Genomic DNA, 20,204 nt, shown 5'->3' with positions numbered 1-20,204 from the left:
CTAGAAATCAGTTTGGTGGTTCCTTTCTGACCAATTCTTATTCCAATAAAAAATATTTCCTGTGACTTGATACTGTCTCTTTGTTTATATTCTTTGTGGTGGCTCTAAAATAGACATGGTGTTGGGTTTCACAAGATCAACACATTGTTGGCTTTATTGTATTACCTGCTTAGCTCAACAAACAAATATAGCTAAGAAAAGAAACTCAAAAGGAGGCCAGCTCCTGGCCTTGCAAATTCTTCTCCTATGTAATAGTCCTGGCCACACAACTTTTAGTTGACTTTCCTGCACTCCAAAAAGCTTACACTCACCTCAACTAATTCTAATGTCTTAACGGGGGGCTCGGCGTGTGGCTGGAGTCATTTATGTAGCATGCATGAAATTCTGTGTTTGACTGTCAGTTCTGTAAAGACAAAGTAGGTAAATATATGATAGAAGATGGCTCTAACATGCAACAACAACACGGACAGTGTCATTGGGAATAATTAGAAATTTGATTTTTTTAAAAAAAAATTAATGACCTTGGAAGGGTCACATAATTGCTTCAGCAATTTCACTGACACATTGCCAGAATGCCTCCGAAGTTCTCCTTGGTGAGACAGTAAGCCAGAAGACAATGAAAACACACAAGGGCTAATAGCTATATCAGATGATCACGCACTCCAAACATTTAAATACCAGAATAATCTTCCGTTGTTTCCATAGCACAATGGCTATAAATAGCTGCAGAATCAGGCTATCAGACTAAAAGTGCCTTCAATAAAGAACTCAACCAATTGGTGACTGTTTCTCCTTCTTAAAAAAATGCAAATCAACAGTATGCAGCCTCTAGAGGCCCTTTCAGGTTACATGAGATAATACATTGAATTTTGAATTAGTGCCTCGCATATGGTAACTGTATTGAGCAGCTTTCCGTCGCTGTGACAAAACACCTGAAATGATCACTTTATAAAGAGGAAAGATTTATTTTGGCTCAGTGTTTCAGTGCATGGATACCTGGGCCTGTAGGGCTTCAGTCCATGGTGGATATGAGTGTGTGGTAGAGCAGTCCTGCAGATCTCATAGTGGCTAACACGCAGAGTCAGAGAAGAAAGAAAGAACTTGGGTCCCAATATCTCCATCAAGGGCATGATCTGATCCACACACACTAGACACCACTTTCTAACGTGTTACCACCTTCCAGTACACACAGGTACAATCTTTGGGAGACACAGGGTCATACAATGATTTACCATTGCTAGCAATAATCATTTTCTAACCTAGCCCACAAATTTTTGAAGAACACATTATAAGTTCCTAATTACATGCTCCTGCTGTAGAACATGATGTAATCAATTTATACTCAGAGAATCAATAGACCACAACCTTCGGTAGGAGACCCCAAAGAAGAAGGAGGAGGAGGAGGAGGAGGAGGAGGAGGAGGAGGAGGAGGAGGAGGAGGAGGAGGAGGAGAGAGAGAGAGAGAGAGAGAGAGAGAGAGAGAGAGAGAGAGAGAGAGAGAGAGAGAGAAGAAGAAAGAAAGAAAGAAAGAAAGAAAGAAAGGAAGAAAGAAAGAAAGAAAGAAAGAAAGAAAGAAAGAAAGAAAGAAAGAAAGAAAACACTTATGGGCACATCTTTGCATCTTATTTACAAATTGTCTCAAAAAATGTCATGTTAAGCTTTAGTTGTTTTTCAACTGATTTTTCTAAAATTTAGTGTGTGTGTGTGTGTGTGTGTGTGTGTGTGTGTGTGTGTGTGTGTGTGCCCTCAGAAGCCTGGGAGTGCATCTAATCCCTTGGAGCTGGATTTACAGGTGGTGGGAGTGCCTGGTGTAGGCACTGTGAGGTGAACTCGAATCCTTTGGAAAAGCAGCAAGTGTTTTTATTCAGTGAGGCATCATCCTCCCCAGGCCTTCCAGTGTCTTTTTGAGAGTTACCACATGCCAGGATAAGGTTACACACAGCTAAGGAAGGGACAATGAATAGCAGACATGGTCAACCACAATTACAGATTGCCTTCCAGGTTGATCAGCGAAAAAGTCACACCTGTGTGTGACAGGGTATCTGACAATCAAATCATCACACGTAGAGCCTGGGAGCAGAAATACCAAGACTGGATAGAAGTATGATTAACATGTTCTCAAGTAAGTTTTTGCTATGTTCAAAAAGACAGCATACCAAAGAATCTGGTATTATTTAAGTTATGTCCTATGCCCATAAAGCTGTTGAAAGTTCAGGCAATTGTACAAGAACTCACCTTGAGGGCTGACTTTCTGGCTGAGGAAATGAAATTCTCATGAATGTTTGAAATCACGACTAATGCATGGCGGCGCATTTCTAAGTTTCAGATGGGCATCATGGTCTGTGTCGAGAATGCTCTAAGAAAGCACAGCAAGGTGTTTCTGGGAGTGGAAGAGTGACTATAGAGAAAGAACGTTGCGGGCTGGCTGTCAGAACACGGTCAAAAGAATGGCCCATGGTGAGCAATGCCTTTGGAGGAACTGTGAGCAAGTCTCCATGAAAAAGAGATGGAGGGCCTTTTACCTCGTCATTGTTTCCTAGATGGTTCTTGGAAGTGATTTCAACCTTCCTGCAACAATTATTTGCATTCAATTTACAGGACATGTTTATTCTTGTTGGATGTCGGAGCATAGCTATAGAACCTGGTAGTTCTGCATATGCTCGGTGCTGTCCTCACTGCGTGCCGCAGCAGCTGAGTATGCTCTTCTGCCTTGTTTTCTATGCTTTGCCAGATATCATCTATAGTGCTTGCCAGGCAATTGTGTTTAATGTCCTGAAAAAGTTCTGGAAAGAGCTGCTCCGTTAATGTGTGTTTATTTACATCAGTTACTAATTTTTTCTGGTCATGTTTTTCTAAACTCAAACAACCTTCCTAGAACTGCTGCTTTCTTTTGTTACATCCATGTATAAAAGTACACTGAAATGGAAGTAAGACTGTTTATAGGATTAAACTGCAGCCTGGCCCATTCTTTAAGGTCTTCAAATCTCAGGGCTCATAGACAGATCTGCACAGATTGGGGAAGTCAACAGAGGGTGTGTACGAAAATATGGGAAATTCAATGATCTGAAAAGTTGGTACAAAAGAGTTTGCCTTGCCTGACTTGCCCCTTTATTTCTCTCCTTCTCTTTTCCTGTCTCTCACTCTCTGTCTAACCACATGCCACTTCTGAAGCTCCTAAATCCTGTCAGAATTGCAAGATAGCTCTCCTTATTCTCATTTCAATTGCCATGAATGTAGCAAAAACTGTGTTCCTTCTTCCCACTTGACTGTTTGGACAGATGGGGATGAGAACAATTGCAGAGGCTTCCATTCATGCAGCCAAAGGTTGTGATTTCCTTCTTAATGTGAGTCACTGATATGTTGTTTTGCTCAACTGGATTAAATCATTTTCCATGTGCAGTCATCACTGGGGAGGGAGGAGCGGAGAGGCTAGGGAGGCTGTTCTCAGTTCTTTAAGAGAAAGGATGCATTTTTCAAATGCTTCCCTGGAACTGCGGGTTTTTTATTTTGATGATGTGTTTGTTCTCAGTGCTAAGGAACACAGGGCTCAGCACACTCTAGGCAAGTCCTCTGTCACTAAACCACATCCCTGGTTCTGCAGTTCTAAATAATGGAAACATCTAATTCTACCATCTCACTTGGTTTTATTTGTTTATTTCATTGTAAAACAATCTCAGTTTTATAGAAAAAGCATGCCTATTTGACCTTGAGAAGTGAACTTTCACTACTAGTAACCTATTCTTTGAAATGATGATACTGATTGTATCTAGCATCCCAGTGAAACAGATACTAAATTCTACTCCTGAGAAAAAGAATAACATATTTCTAAATTTTGTGTTTATGTTTTGCCTGCATGTATGTAGTATACATGCAGTACCTGGGAGTCCAGAAGGTGGTGTCAGATCCACAGGCACTGATGCTAGAAGTGGTTGCTGTCAGCCTCTGATGGGTGCTGGGATCCAAACCTGAGTCCTCTGCAAAAGGAGTAGTGCTCTGAGCTGCTGAGCCATCTTTCCAGCCCCCTTACTTCGTTTGCAACAGGGCTACAATTACTTCTGAACTCTGACACTTAAGGGAGTTAATGCTGTGGGTGGCATCCACTCAAATTGAATATTTGCAAATGGGGGAAAGTAGCATTTTAAGACATATTTTTAACTATTCCTTGAGAATTTCACACACACACACACACACACACACACACACACACACGCACGCACATATACAATGTGTTTTGATCATATCCATGCCCTCCATGCCTTTTGAGATCCCCTCCCAATTTCATGACTTGTTGTTGTTGTTTTTCATGGTGTCAACTTAATACCAAAAGCAGCATCTTAATTTCTGAAATACCCTTGGAGAGAGATTCCCTGAGCAATATGGGAAGGCTGGAAAACACTGGGTGAAACAATACTGTGTCAAGGGAATCCATAATCAGTGATATGCACCTAGGTATGTCACTTGTAATTAAAGAATCCATAAAGCATTAGCAGTGTGTTTAAAGTCTCCAGAGCACGGAGATAGTTACTGACCTCAAATTGGCATCAGCACAAACATTTGCAGAAAAGTCCTCTGATGATCATTCTGGGATGATCATTCAGTGTAGCTTGCCCTATCTCTCCAGCCCTATTCCTGTCTTTCTGTTTCTTTATCTTTTAGTGAAAGCTCCTAGTTCCTCCCCACCCCCTTGGGTCTTTCTTTCCATGTGCCTTTTCAATCTCTCTCTAATTAATAGCCCCATAACCTTCAAGCAAAACTTAAATGTGCCTTCATCAGAGACGCATCTTTGAAGCACCTCCTCAAAATAGGCCAAGACTTCTGGACTTAAATCTACACAGCGTTCAGCACTTCCCCCTTGGTTGATATTATATACCAACTCACATGTGAGTCACTGTTCTAATGCTATGAGTTACACAATGACCACTACAACTCCTATTTTTTTTTTTAAAAAAAAAAAGCTTTTAACTGGGGGCTTGCTTACAGTTTCAGGGGTTTAGTCCATTATCATCATGGCAGGGAGCATGGAGACACACAGGCAGCTGCTGAACAGTAGCTAAGAGCTACATTCTGATCCTTGGGCAAAGAGAATGAGTCTGAGCCTGCTGAGGGCTTTTGAAACTTCAAACTCACCCCCTCCTCCAACAAGGCCATACCTCCTAATCCTTCTAATCCTTCTCAAAGAGTGCCAATCACTGTTGACTAAGCATTCAAATATATGAGTCTATAGAGACCATTTATATTCAAACCACCACAATTATTGATTCTGAGTATTAAAAAAATGACCACTCTGCATCTTTTGCTTATCACCTTCTCCAGTTATGCTAACATCCTGGATTTCCATCAGCTATTGTCAGCCCTCAAGGACTCAGCATAATGGCTCCACAGGCTTTGCCAGAAGGAAAAGTATAAGTGGATTAGTGAGCCAGGGACTCAAAGTAACTTCCATATTTGTTTAAAGGTTGGGGGGAAGGTTCAGGTTATCAAGCGCCCACTCCCCACATTTACCTGCTCCCCCACATGCAGAAATAAAACCCCAACAACAGTTACTGGGTTAAGTAGTACAGGACGAAACTCTCTGCCTTGCTGTGTAGAGGCATTAACAATGCTGCTTCCTAGGAGTAAGCACACTGATCAAACCCAGACCAGTAACTATGCTTTGTCTACTCTGTACTCTGAATTGCAGTCTGTTCTATTCATTCATTCATTCCGAAGCACTCATTGGATGCCAGCTTTTGGTTTTTAATTTTTTTTTTTTGCAAAAGTACTGTCAAATACTGTGAGGAACAGGAGATGGCTAATAAGAGCTCTCATTTGTAGAGGGCGTACCATGTTCCAGGACCATAAATTGTTAAGTGGCGATTTGTAAGTGGCACTCCAAGTAAATTGCCCTTTCATGAAGAATCAAAGCCTCCACCACACTGTGGGGATAAAAGAGTAAGCAGGCTTTGTGATTCACATTATGCCTTCTACATAAGTCAAGTCAAAGGCGTGGAGAACGGAGAGGTTTCAGGGTCTAATTAAAAATCTACTTTTCCAAGGGTCTTAATCAGCGAGAGATCAGCAAGAGCTCCCCTTGCCAAATGCAGTGTTACTGAGTATCTAGACTGAGAAATCCCAGAATTCCCATTCAAATCCTTTGGAAGACAGTTTTCCCCATTTTGCCAAAATCCATTGGACTGGTGTGTAAACTTTTTCAATCAGTTTAATCCACAGTAAATAAATAAATAAATAAATAAATAAATAAATATCAAGCCATTGTTTACCCAACATATCCTAACTTGAATGCCTACCAGATTCAAATATGGTTTATATGAAAGTGTTAAAGCCAAGGACCTGTCTTCAAGGTTAGACTATGGGAAAGATTCCTGAACTCAAAGAAAGGCAGTGAAAGATTCTAAGCAAAAATCGGGGGGATACAAAGAAGTCAGGAGTCAGCCTTACCTGTGAGTTGAAGGTTAGGAGTGCTCACGGACCTCATTAAGGAAGTAGGCATTAAATTGTCAGGTTTGGGTTTGGCTTAAGATAGAATCTCATGTAGACCAGGCTAGTCTCTAACCTACTATGTAGTTGAGACTGAGGCTGGCTTTGAACTCCTCTTGGTCCTCCTGCCTCCATCTCCTGCTTGCTGGGAGATGTGTACATAACTAGGCTCAATGCAAGATGAGTCCTCGAAGGCACATTCTTAGAGCAGGTGGGAAATGAGGGGATATGGACAAAGACACAAAGCATAAGGTATGGAAGCCTGGGGAAGCAATAAGGCCAGGTGTAACCCATGGTGAGGCAACCAGAACCAGGAAAAGGTGTTCTCTAAAATAAATCCATTTTCAGAATTTGTGGACAAAATGTTCATGGAAACATTGTTGACAGTAGCCAAAGGGTATAAATATCCCAAATGTACCTCAGCTGAAGAACAGAATTTTTTTAAATATGGCATAATCAAACAATAAAATGGTATTGAGCTATAAGAAGGAATGGGTTTGGGTACACACCATGACACAATAAGCTTTAAAACTGTGCTAAGTAAATAAAGCCCTACATAAAAGGTGGTCCATTATCTGTGTTCAAATCCAACATACACAAGTCTTTATATAAAGAAGGCATGTTAGTGAATCTAGTGGAATGAGGGAAGTAGGTTCAGTGCAGCTGCTCAGTGGGTCATGAGTTTCCTTTGAGGGAGTGCACAATGCCAGAGCTAAACACTGGTGACGATGATGATAAATGTCCAAAGCTCTGAATACAAGGAGAAAACCGAATCATATTCTTTAAATTGTGCAATGAATGTTGCACAATTAAAAGAAAGAAAATACAAAGTTTAAAGTAAAAACGCAAGTGTTACTAAAAACCAATCTAACAACACCAAGGATTAAAACTACAGATGAAACAATCAACTTTCCAGTCCTACACTATAAAAGAAAGTGTTTGTTTGGGTTTTGCTTTAATATTTCTTTCCAGAAGTTCATATAGTTCATATATATTATATATGTATGTATATGTATGTATGTATATGTATATTTATATGTATATGTATTTGTATTTGTTCAAAAGTGATAAAGGCTCCCTGGCTTTAGCAGCTCCATCCTGTTCATACCTGTAGCCCTAAGATAAGTACAGCACACTACACATGGAGATCTAGTCACTGCCTGGGAATGAATGATTGAATACTTGGATTATACAATTCCCCAGAAATCTTCGTCACATAGAAAACAAAACAAGGTTCCAAAACAAGTGACATTAATTTTTCCAGTACATGCAATTGGGTGGGAACTCGGATTTATTTTCTTAAACATTGACAAATGTTTAAAGAGTGGAAGTGTTAGCACACTTATAGTATTTTGTTCAGTTTACTTTCTGTTGCTGTGGTAAACAAGACTAAAAGCAAGTAGGAGATGGAAGGGCTTATCTAGAGAGAGGTGAGAGTCTGTCATCTAAAGAAGTCAGCACAGGAACTCAAGGCAGGAACCTGAAAGTAGAACCTGATCCCGAGTCCATGGAGGAACCCTGTTTACTGGCTTGCTTTCCTTGCTTTAACTCCATTTCTTGGACAGTCCAGGCCTACTTGCCCAGGAATGGTGCCACCCATAGTGGGCTGGCTCTTCCCCCATCAACCAGCAATAAAAAAAATGCCTCTTAGAATAAACCACCAACCAAAGAGCATGCAAGGGCTGGACCTAGGCCTCCTACACATTTGTAGCAAAAATGCAGCTTTGTCTTCATGTGAGTCCCCTAACAATTGGAGCAGAGACTATTTCTGACTCTGTTGCCTGCCACTGGATCCTTTTCCTGCTGCAGTGGGATGTTCTAGGACAGGGTGGCACCCACAGGGGAGGGGGAGGTTATAATGGGAGGAGTATGTAAGGGTGGGACTGGGAGGAAAAGAGGGGGGTACAACCAGAATGTCAAGTGAATAAATAAATTAAAAGATTGCATTTGTAAGAAGGCTGAAGATATTTTGATACATCCAGATGTTACTTATATTTGATAGGCTATGGGAACATGTAGATAGGAATATCTTTACCGACAAGAAATGGAAACACTGCTGAAGAAAGAGTCTAAGAGAGCGGTATCACAGTTCCAAGCAGAAGGAACTAAGAGGGGATGATGGGTTGGAGATCTTAGACATCACTGAAGAATAAATGACGGGTCTCTCTGTATGGAACTCATAGGTATGGGGTCAAGGAGACAGAACTGAAAGTTAATGTTCCAGTTACTGAAATATACCTAGGGTAATGGTGTGTGTGTGTGTGTGTGTGTGTGTGTGTGTGTGTGTGTGTTCTGTATATGTGCATGTTCATGTTCATGAGTGAGTGTACACACACACATAGGCCATGATGCAGGGAGGGTTGTAGAGGTTAGAAGGTGACCTGAGGTATTCCTACCTTCAGCCTTGTTTGAGATAGGGCCTCTTGGTTTTTCTGATGCTTACAGTAGACTAGCAAGCCCAATGTCCATTTTCCTGGTAGGAACTTGCTATCTCCAGGTAGTGACTTGCTGGGATTACAGACAATTGTACTGCCTTTTCATGGGTTTAACTGGTTGTGGGGCGCCTGTTTTAACGACTCATCTCTACCCCTCCCTGTAGGAGGCATGTGTCATTTAATCAGACTCATAGAGTTATGCATGCTGCAGAGGAAACAGATTTGGATTGAAACCCACCTTTGCTCTGTATCTCACTGGGAAAGCCACAACACTTCTCTGAGATTTCTGACACTTGCCACTCATTGCAGCCACTGATGGTATTAATTCTGAAGGCTAACTTTCATTAAAGAAATTAGCTTATTAAAAATTTCATTTAAAGTTTTGTCTGAATTTTAATAGAAAAATTTTTATTACACGGAAGCTGGAACATGTCTCTCCTGAGGAATTGGCTACAGAGCTTGCTCTTTGGTATACCAAATGTGTATACAGCAGGCACTCGCTATCTGTAAACCGTTAAAAGTATGATATATTAGAAGCAGCAAAATCAGAAAAGTAATCTTCAATTCTCGTGTTTTGTCATAAACTAAAATCCTCCTTAAGATAGCATCATTTCCAAAGCAGAATGGATTTAATCATCATCACAGCCTCCAAACATTTATATTTTGTTCAATAAAAATCACTCCTGAGACCATACTAAATTATATCCAGTGTTGTTCTTGCTAAAGCATGTAAGGAAGACAAACTGTATAATAGTTGCTGTAACTTTTTAGAACACTGAATAAATATCTGCTGAACACCTATTCTCTTTGAAAGTGCCTGTGTTTGCTAGCAAGCATTGCGTATTTTCCACTTTTTACAGATACAACATGAACATAAACTTACGATTTGAATGAGAATTCACACAAATAAGAGCAAATGCATATGAGTTTTCTATAATAAAAACAGACAATAAGGACATCAAATAGAGGAAGAAGTGATTTAAAAAATAATAAAAAGATTTGTTGTGGTGTGTGTGTGGCAAACCTTAAACAATGGCCTGAGGCCAAGTGGAAAGGAGACAAGGAGACAAGCAGCTCAGAGCTGAGGTACTTCCAGTCTCAGTCCATTTCTGCTGCTGGTCTTACAGCACCTTGCATAACCAGGGTGGTTATTCAAAGAGAGTTGGCAGAGTCCTGAGGTAGTGCAGAGCACCACAGAGTGAGACTGGGCAGGTGAGTATGTGTGGGGGTGTGTGGGGGTGTGTGGGGGCGTGGGTGTAGGTGTGTGTGTGTGTGTGTGTGTGTGTATGGGTGTGGGAGTGTGTGTGTGTGATCTGGTCTCTCACTTATAAAGAGACCAACTTTACAATGGGAAGTCAACTCTAAGAATTTTTACCTAATCTGATTCACACGCCGAGGACCACACCTTCTAAACCTCATCCTCAAATCAACAGTCTGCCCTCTTAGGACCTCACAACAGGCATTAAACTTCAAGACACAACCCTTAGTTGCAGAGGCTCGGATACATAAGGAAATTTGTTCCAGTTAAATGAAGGAGCTGAGAGTTAAATTCATAATCTGGCTTCAGAAGTCATCTCGTGATTACTAAGAAAATACTTATTCGAAGCGTATGAAAAACTGTATGGATTAAGGAAGAAATGAGTGGCCAGAGAAACTTTGGAGAAACCAAAACCAAGCTTTAAAATAGTAAGATTTCAATTTGACACAGGAGGGATGGAAACTGGGATGCAAAAAGGAGGGCTATTCTAAAACAGAGATGGGCACACAAAACATGGGGGCTTAAAAGGGCCTGGAATGAGTTCTAGAGAACCATGGGAAATGTATCTGACCATTCCTCAGCTCATGTCTGCATCATGGTGTGAGCGAGTCATAGGTAAGTCTATTCCACGCAACAGAGAAATGACATTGAAAAAATATTAGAAAGAATGCCATGTCTAGAATTCCTCCTAAAAGACATTTGGACCTTACAGTCAATAGTGAGCCACAGTTGGATGCAGGAGAACAACCCAAGATCCAACAAAATAGCAACCAGTCCTGTGCAGGAAACACTAGAATAGGGAGAGAAATGAGAAGCTTCAACAATGTTTCAGTCAAGAGGCAAGGGAGATTTGGGAGGACAGCAGTGGAAATGAATATGAATGAACATTCCTGGGAAACATGGCTGGGCATGAGTGGGTGTGAGTGCCTGAAAAGACATTGATAATTGGGGAAAGTTGGAGCTAATCAGAAGATAGTAGGGAAAGCAGCTATTAATCTTTCAAAAGTAATGAAATCACATCCTTAGCAGAATTAGTTTTGCCTTCCTTGACTAACCCGTGACAGCCCCCAGGAGTATCTGGCGTTCTAAATACTAGAGATGTGAGCCTTCTAGAAGTGGGGTTCAACTTCAGCTTAACGTCTCTTCTCTTTTGCTTGTCATCCTAAACCTTCAGAGAGGCTATACCTAGAGAGTTTAGATGTTAATTGCTGAATTACCTCTCTCTAACCCTAAGAGCATCCAGTGAGCCCTGAAATGCCATCTCTGTGTAGAGAACTGACTTTCTAAACTGGCCCCAAATATTAGAAAGTATTTGGATAAATTGGATTGAATGATGGTTTGGGCATATTAAATCATCACACTTGGCTATCTCTTCCTTTAGGAGATTAAATCAGCTGAATCTGGCAATTACCTAGATAGGAAAGCACCCCCTTTAGGAAAGCTGATGCACCTCGAAGACCTACAAAAAGAATGGAAGGAATAATTGGTAAGATAATATGCATTTCAAGAGCCCCTCCCCCATGCTATCACTTATAGATCACTGTTAAGCCTGTCTAATTTCTGGGTTCTAACTTAAAGGGCATAACTTTTCTCTTCACTTATCTCTTTTGATACAAGCCAAGATCCTAAGCACACTTGCCCTGCACACAAGATGTTTCACTCTTTGGAGACACCCATGCCACCCTACTCCAGTATGGTTGCATGCTGATCTCCATCGAGGAGTCTGCCAGCTTTCCTGGATGCTAATTCAAAAGGCACCATGATCTCTTCTTCTCCATCTCCCAGCAGCTGCTGAGATTTATAGGTTGACTACTATGCTTCTCTCAAACTCTAAAAAATAAAATAAAATAAGATAATTTTAAAAAGTTCCCTTCAGAATCCAATGTTTTAATTTCCCTTAGCATTGAGACTAAGAAGCCACAAAATGAAAACGTGATTCCAGGGCTACAAATTTTCTATGCCTGGCTACTATCATAGTGTATCCACAAGTCCTGTACGTTAGATGCTAACCAAAATCACAATGTATTAATAAAAAAGCAGTCATAGCTCTTGAATAAATAACCAAATTTTGCCACAAACACCTTATGTGTATGTGTGTGTGTGTGCGCTGCATGTGTAAGTGTATACACCTGTGTGTGTGCACACCTAAGTATTGCATGCTAGTATATGGGAGCATGTTTCTATGTGTGTACAAAAGGGTCTAGAAGAGGTTATGTCTTCCTTGATCAGCTCCCATTGCACTGTTGGAGACAGGGTCTCTCACTGAACTGGAAATCTACTTGTTGGGTTAATCTAGTTGATTAGCTTGCTCCCAGGATTTGCCTGTCTTCACTCCTGAACCTCAGGCTGGGGTTACAGGTGTGTGTGGCCATGCCACATTTTTATGTAGATATTAGGGATTTGAACTTGGGAAAACACTCTTATCAACTGAACCATCTCTCCAATCCCTGCCATGAATGTTTTGGATGGAGAAATCGGTTCTCAAGATCTCAAGGATTCACAGGATACCCCAGTAATACTTTGAGCACAGATGTATCATTTTATGAAGTCCATGTTCCTACCCCAGCTACCTCACAGGGGATGGTTACATCCAATTTCTCTCTACAGGACTAGGAATCTGAGATTGTGAGCTTGGCAGGAGAGTGGATCTTCTTCCTCCCAAGCAGGAGGAAAAGATGACTCAGAGTCAGAGAGTTATAATTCAAACTGAGAACTTCAGCAAAGCAAGACTGTAAAGCAATGTCAGATGATGTAGAACTTCCTTATCCTGTCAATTTGGGGAACTAAAGAACCATTTTCAAGGTCTACATAGCTCCCACCAACCTGCAGTGTATTATATCAAACAGTGGCATCCTTCTCCTCAACTTTTGGGTCCTAATTGCCTTTGTCTTTTGTCCTTTCTAATCCCCCAGGATATTTTCACAGGCTGTTTCCTCCACTGAAAAGATTCTTACCTGTTCCTAATCTAACCTGCTGACAGATCTCTATTTACCCTGCAGATCATTATTTAAATATCACAAAGTGTTCAACTGGAGAAAACGTTCCCTCTATACTCAGACCAGCTTAATTCTAATGGGTTGCAGTGGATCTGGTTAATGTCTCACTAGATTAGGGTCTTCTATGGCTGTTTCCACACTTCATTCTGAGTCCAATTTTTGGTTCAAGATTTCATTCTTTTATTACCACAAGTTTGGTTTCTTGGCTAAAATGCAATTTTTAAAAATTATATGTAGTGTGTGAGTGTGATATGTATGCCCAAAATGGGTATATGTGCCCTTGAAAGCCAGAAGAGGGAATTGGGTCTTCTAGAATTAGAGATACAGATGGTTGTGACCAACTGTGTGGGTGTTTAGAGGTCTCAAATTTGAGACCTCTAGAAGAGCAGCCAGGCTCTTAACCCCTAAAGTGTTTTATTTTAAATTCAGAGTCTATTCCCTAGGGAAGCAGACTGTTATTGGAAATAGAACATGGTCGTTGGTCCACATTTCAGAAGCTAGCTATACCACAAGATCTGTGAGCGCATGATTTCTCTAACCAGCTTCTTCATTGTAGTGGAAGCCACACTATGAAGATTCAGAAGTTCTGACAAAAATGTTCTAGTGACCTAGCAACTAAGGACCCTAAGATCTTTCCCAGGTACAGCTTTGTGTCATGATACATGGATGGTTGACATGACCATGAAAAATGCACAGCTGAGGCCCAGCAATAGTGTCTCTTGTCCAGGTTTGCCCCAGGCCTCAGCTTCCTTCTCTATCAGTCACTTAGCCACACATATAGAAAGATGCAAAAATGCCATGGGTAAGAGGCTCCGGGTTTGCTAGGGACAGAGGGAGAGTTGGGCAGAGTGATCACAGTGTGAGCTAAGAATCAACTAAGTGAAGATCTGTTCTCATCTCAGCTCATTCTTCATCTGATTTCAATCTGATTCTATAAAGGAAGAAGCTGAGGCTTGGTATAATAGTAACATTTATTTCCAGAAATAATTATTATCTTGGAGGTTTAAGGCTGAATATGTTCTGAATTATTTCTAGTTCTTTCTGAACTCTAGCTAGCTGGTTCAACTCAACTGTTCTGGCTCAAACTCCTCTCCAAGCTGACTGATTCAATCTAACTTCTCTCAGCTTCTCACTGAATTGCTCTGCTTGGCCTCAAACTAACTCTGGTAATTTGTTCTAATCTCCGGGCTTTTCTTATTCTCTGGCTTCAACTGCCTCTGGTGACCTGCACTGAACATGAAATCATGAAAAAACTCAGCTCCACTGCACTGCACTGACTCCCAACTGACTGATCTCTCCCCGCACTGCTCTTAAATAGCTTCTCTTTCCTACACTGTTCTCCTGTGAGTTGGGTGTATCCCATCTTTGACTCTTCCTATTAAATCTTACCCTGATTCATCACTTAGTCTGCCCTTCCATTAGATGTCACTTTCAATCATGACTGTTTACTTCTACAAACTAATTTTACCTTAAAGGTGTGCACTAAAAGCATGTTTTCTAGCCAGAGGGATTAAAGGTGTGTTGTGTGTCTGCATTCCAGCTAGATCACATAGACCTAGGCCTTTAGATATGATCCATTGCCAAAGTAACCATGTTGTTTGATTGAAATTCAATCTACAGCTTGGGAGAGAGGTTCATGTCTCATTCATAGTCTCAAAGCACATACAGAGAACACTGCTACCCAGGCACAGAATTTGCTTCTCCAAGAAAAGCAGGCCTCTCTTCTCACTCTGGGTTCCCTGTAAGTGTACACTGAAAGTTCCAATTCTTTAGAGTCAACTTGACCCTGATATATGTGGGAAGAACTAGGGAACAGTAATATTTGAGCACACTGTGTTTCAAGATTAATGAAACATTTGAAAATGAATTATTCATTTTGGAGTCCTTATTTTTTAAAAAAGCTACATGCTGCTCGAGTGTAAAAATTAACTCTGAGTTCTAAATAATACCAAAATGTTGGCTACAGAGGGATTTTTTATATTGTTTTGCTCATTTTAATGTATTAACTCATTTTTTAATGTGCTGTACTTGAATGAATTAAACATAGTCATTACCAGTCTTTAATCCTAAATTCTGAAATGAGAGGTTAGATCTAGGAAAAATGACAAGAAACGCTGTCCCTTCCCTGAGATGTTGCCCCAGATCTAGGTCTGAAGTGAGCTGAGATTTAGACATTTCATACAATTCACCAGGACCTCCAGAATGTGATTCACACATTGCTTTGCCTGAGTCTTCAGAGATGCCTGTAAGACTTTGCCCAAGGCGTATGCATTTAAGTTCTCTGAGGATTCTGTCCAGGAGCCATGATTTTCACAAGTGTTTCTAGATACTCTCAAACAACCCCAATCTATGTCCTGACACTAGCTTTAAAAAGCTCAGTAAAATTCAGAGGCAACTACTGGTCTCAAGTATTAACTCATTCACTTCAAGGATAGACTAGTTCTCAAGTATCTTCAAGGGTTTAAATAAATATGAAAATAACCAGTTTATCTCAGCAACCCTAAAGGTAAAGCATTCTCTATTTTAACATGAGGGAAATCAAATACGGAAAGACATACAACATCTTCTCTCTTTAAGCCCAGGGAAGGGGCAACTTATTGTCTTACATGCAGAAGGAGAGCAATAGCTAACAATCAATCCAGTGACAAAGGGAAGTTTCAGCTCTATATCTTGACTAGGCAACCTCTGTGGCCAATTCATGGTTAATTTTGTCTCATGCAGGAATGGCACACTCTGCAAACTGAGAGTCTCAGCATGCTCCCAGAGGAATAGGCTCTCTGACTCAACCACTAATTGCATGTTCAGGACACACTTATTCTTCAGTATAAACTCAAGGAAAGATTAATTTTCTGATAACTTACTTCCTTTTCTTACTTATTTCCATCATGCCCCCAAATATACTCTTGCATCAGTTACTCTATTAGAATTGATGGAATGGGAGATTAATTCCAAAGAGAAAGCTGTGAGCTGAAAAGTTTCTATGGCCAAACTAGCATCTCCTCTCTGACACCAGCCTGTCAGTGTCTGTATTTGGTTTCTTGGGAATTACACAGGCAGGAATTCACAGAAGCTGAGGATCATAACCCCATGTGTGGAATGAATATGCATGCAGGTCTCCAGGTTTAGTGAAGTCACTCCATTAGGTGAGCTCTGAGAATGTTATCACCTTGGCAACGCACCATTGTGCTTCCCAATGTACCAACAACAACAACAAAAATCAAGTCCCACAAGGAAACAAGATTGGGAGCCTGTGTGGTGGCTCAACATGCTAAGGTACTTGTCACCATGCCTGAGGACCTAAGTTCGGTCCCTGGAATCCATGTTGATTAAGGAGAGAACCAACAGAGAGAATACGCTGCTTTCTGACCACACATGTTACCTCCAGGATGCACACACACACACACACACACACACACACACAAATGTTTTCAAAAATCTTTAAGAATATCAGATTTGGTTACTCCCAAATCTAAGACAGTGTCTTCAACTTGGCAGACCACAAACTGGTATACTTTGAGAAATAATTAAATAAATAAATAATTAAGTAAAATAATTAAAAATCCCATTCCTCCCCCAAAATGAAATGACTTCACTTATCAAACTGACCAGGATGTTACTAATGTACATAGTCACCATCTGTGTGGACAAAGAAGTGTCAGGCATCATAAGACACTTGTGGAAATCTAATTTTAGGGGGAGGGTATAAAATCTATAATCACAGAAGACATTTTGAACCTTAAAATGAAACAGCTTGTTTTGATTCAAATGGCTGTGTGTGTGTGTGTGTGTGTGTGTGTGCGTGTGTGAAAGAGAGAGAGAAAGAGACAGACAGAGACACAGAGAGATTCTACAGTTCTGTCCCTTCCAGCATTAAACTTGTGTAGCACGTAATGTTAATGCATTGTCAGATGAATGAGCCTGTGAATGAAACCAGATGTTTTTGCTTATTCTACCTGATAAATTCAACAAACAACACTAATCAAATGATCCCCACCCCACCCTGATCAGCTCTGTCGCAAGAAATTCAGTCACCTTTTCTAGGGATGCCTACAGTGCTATGTGAGTACTCTACTGTTCCAGGCTTCTGGGATGTCATCCCGCCCTAGCCAGGCTACAAACCTAGTGACCAGGCAGTCTGCCTTCCCTAAAAGCCAAACGCTAAAGTTCAACTCTGGAGCCACCGTGCTCGCCCTACAGGAGCGAACCCCGAATGCGCAGTGCCTCGCCAGGGTCCCTCCACCTGTCCGCGGTGCGGGGACCCGGTGCCCACTCACTTTGCCGCTGTCGCTCACGCCGAGGAGGTGATCTCGAAGCACCTCCATGGGGCAGGTCCAGGTGGAGTGGACGAAAGTCCCTCGGAAGATGAGCGCCAGCTGCGGCGTCCGAGCCGCACACATGGCAGCAGCGGGGCAGCGCGAGTTCACTGGCCAAGGAGGGCGCACCGAGCGGGCGCAGAGCGGTCCCTGAGGCTGCGGAGCGGGAACTGGGGGTTCTTGGGGCTTGTCCTGCCCCCCAGCTTACCCAGGCGATCGCCTGCCCCCTGCAGGCCGCGCCCAGGGGCTGGCTCCCTGCCTCCTGGATGCCAATAGGATTTTTCTCTTGCGAGTTGGCTCCAGCTCCAGTGGGGTGTGGTTTTCCTCCCCACCCCTGCGTTGGTTTTGGATGTGTTAACTCCTTGAGTAATCGTAATCTAGCCACTCTGACTTGCTTTCATTGCACACCTTCAGTGTCTTCTCTGAGCCTTCTATACTTCTAGGGCCGTTCATCCCCTCAACTTGAGCACCAACCAGATTCTGAACTTGCACAAACGTGGCAACAGGTGAAAGGTCTCTTGGAGCTGTACACCTTGTGGCTAATTTCCTTTCCTTTCTGCATCTGAGAGATGCAGAACATGAGTTCATTCTTTGCCGGGGAAGCTTGACTTACATGGAACTTTACAGGGATCTCCACCACCAGGGGTTAATCTAGATCTCAAAGTCCCTCTCTTCCACCGAGGGGTCAATATTTTAGTCCTTTTGCCCACCCACTAACTTTTCTTGTGCCTGAGGTAAATAATTTGATTTTTTTTTCAGTTGTACAAGAGGAAAAAAATGAAGTACCTAGGAGCTGGGAGCTTAAGTACAAGGGTAGGAATCTAGAGACCATCTGCAAACTACCTGTCTGAGGTCTTCAATTCCTTTCATGAAATCAGAACATTGGCCAAGTCACTTCAAAAGCTGTCCAGGTTCCCTCGCCACATAACAGCCTCAGGCTCCTCCCTCTCCACACAAAAGCCTGGGCTCCTGTAGTCAGGTCCTGCAGGCAGGACTTTCCGGGTATCTTCAAAGTGTGGATCTCAAGTTTCCTCTGCTGCTCCCCCACAGCAATATGCTTCCTCTGACTCTAAACGGGGCAGTCTCTCTTCATTGCTCTGCCTTAAGTAGTAACTCCATGCAGTGACTGTCCCTGACCAAGAGCTAGCTGTCCCCTACCCAGAAGTTCCCATTCTAGGAATCCATTCTTCTGCTACTTCACAGGTCATATCCTTAAGAATGCAATTTTTCCATTTGTTTGTTACCATTCCTTTTTAATGTTAATATTTTATTTCTTTGATAATTTTTACAATGCATTTTGATCATATTTACTCACTAAACCACTCTTCCTCTTAATTCCCCCCCCCCCACCCTACCAAAGGAGTAAGATGTGTGCTTCAAGATTGTGTCTTCTATATTCAGGAAAACTGCACCATGTGATCTCAACAATATAGTAGCCTATTCGACACCTGAACACTAAGATTAGCTGACAGTCAGGCTTGGTAGCGGGGAAATCCTCTAGATGAATTGCTACAGGCAATTAATGAGTGCTGAATCTTCGGGGATGAGCCCTGTAATTAGATATCTAGTAAGTACCAAATGGCTACCTCTATAAACAGATCCTTATGAGCAACACGAAATGGACTTAAGCAACACTTTTATGTATGTGTACATGTAGCACATTGTGATTCTATCACCACCCTAGAGAAGAATTTAGAGACATAGATTGTCAACAATGACTACCACCCTTAAAATAATTTTTGAAAAATAAAGTTGTTAGTGAAGCTAAGTTGAGATGATTTTACTACTGGCTCTGATTAAAAAAAAAAAAAAAAAAACAACCTAGGACAATATGAAACTCAGAAAGTCACGTTCTTATCAGTTAAGCTAGGGACCTTGTAAGGTCAGGGAACAAGAACAGTGGCACCACTGGCTGCTGTGACTCTCACTGAGGCTGGACTGGTCACAACTGATTTCTTATACGCACTTTGCCCTCGGCTTCCTGATGTGATGTTATCAAGAATTGCTGATGAATAGACATACATTTTGAGGATTTAAGGTGGATATGACTGACTTTTGTTAAAAAAAAAAAAACTTTAGCTATATGATTCTTTTAAGATTACTTTTACAAGATAAATTACAAGATTACTTTTAAAGATAAATAATAAAATAATTACTTCTTTCTCTGTAACGCCAAAATGCCAGAAAGAGGAACTGGCTGAGAAAAAGTATCTTGCTTGCTTACACTTTGTTAATCTATAGCAAGTTGCTTGGTTATGAATGCACTTGGGTTTTCTTTACCTCTATAAGTAATAGTATTTCTTGTATAGGTATTGGAAAGCATGTTGTTTTTCATAGTCATTTATTAGAAGAAAACTAAAATGCAATCACATTATAATTGTATACTGCTTGAAAGATTTTTCTGGGATATATAAGCTATGGAAGGAAGAATAAAGTGTGGTATAGCTGGAACGTAGTTTCCCCCATCCACCAACTATGAGTGTGTATAAAGTTTGCGTGAATGGGAGTTGATACTGTTCCTTCCATCCATCAATTGTGTGTATTATGCACGTATGTGTGGAACACTTGGAGCCTACCCCCTGGAACTTTGCTCCAACCATGCATGTGTGAATATGTATATGTCTATCTATAGGTCTGTATGCATGTTTGTATGCGTGTTTGTATGCATGTGTGTGTGTGTGTGTATGCATGTATATTTATGTGTATGAAGTTACTGAACTCTAAC

General features: G+C 41.3%; 1 protein-coding gene across 3 annotated transcripts in view; it reads right to left on the bottom strand.

Moving 5' to 3' along the window:
* The window catches only part of Gda (guanine deaminase), a 680,631-nt gene that overhangs the window by 73,703 nt on the left and 586,724 nt on the right, over positions 1 to 20,204 (bottom strand). The window contains exons 1-2 of one of the 3 annotated variants that reach the window (XM_052188349.1): positions 17,441 to 17,523; positions 11,582 to 11,629 (exon numbers count right to left, since the gene is read on the bottom strand). The exons of 1 other annotated variant lie outside the window; for it this stretch is intronic. Coding sequence is in view for 1 of the 2 variants with exons in the window: in XM_052188342.1 (XP_052044302.1) it covers positions 17,441 to 17,563 (123 nt within the window). In the remaining variant the exon portion in view is untranslated. Of the gene's footprint in view, positions 1 to 11,581; positions 11,630 to 17,440; positions 17,775 to 20,204 lie in introns of those variants that run through there. One more of the 3 variants, XM_052188342.1, reaches the window with a different exon arrangement.

This window comes from Apodemus sylvaticus, chromosome 1, assembly GCF_947179515.1.
Source record: "Apodemus sylvaticus chromosome 1, mApoSyl1.1, whole genome shotgun sequence".
Classification (NCBI taxonomy): domain Eukaryota; kingdom Metazoa; phylum Chordata; class Mammalia; order Rodentia; family Muridae; genus Apodemus; species Apodemus sylvaticus.
The sequence above is the reverse complement of the archived record's forward strand: the minus strand, read 5'-3'. Positions and strand labels throughout refer to the sequence as shown.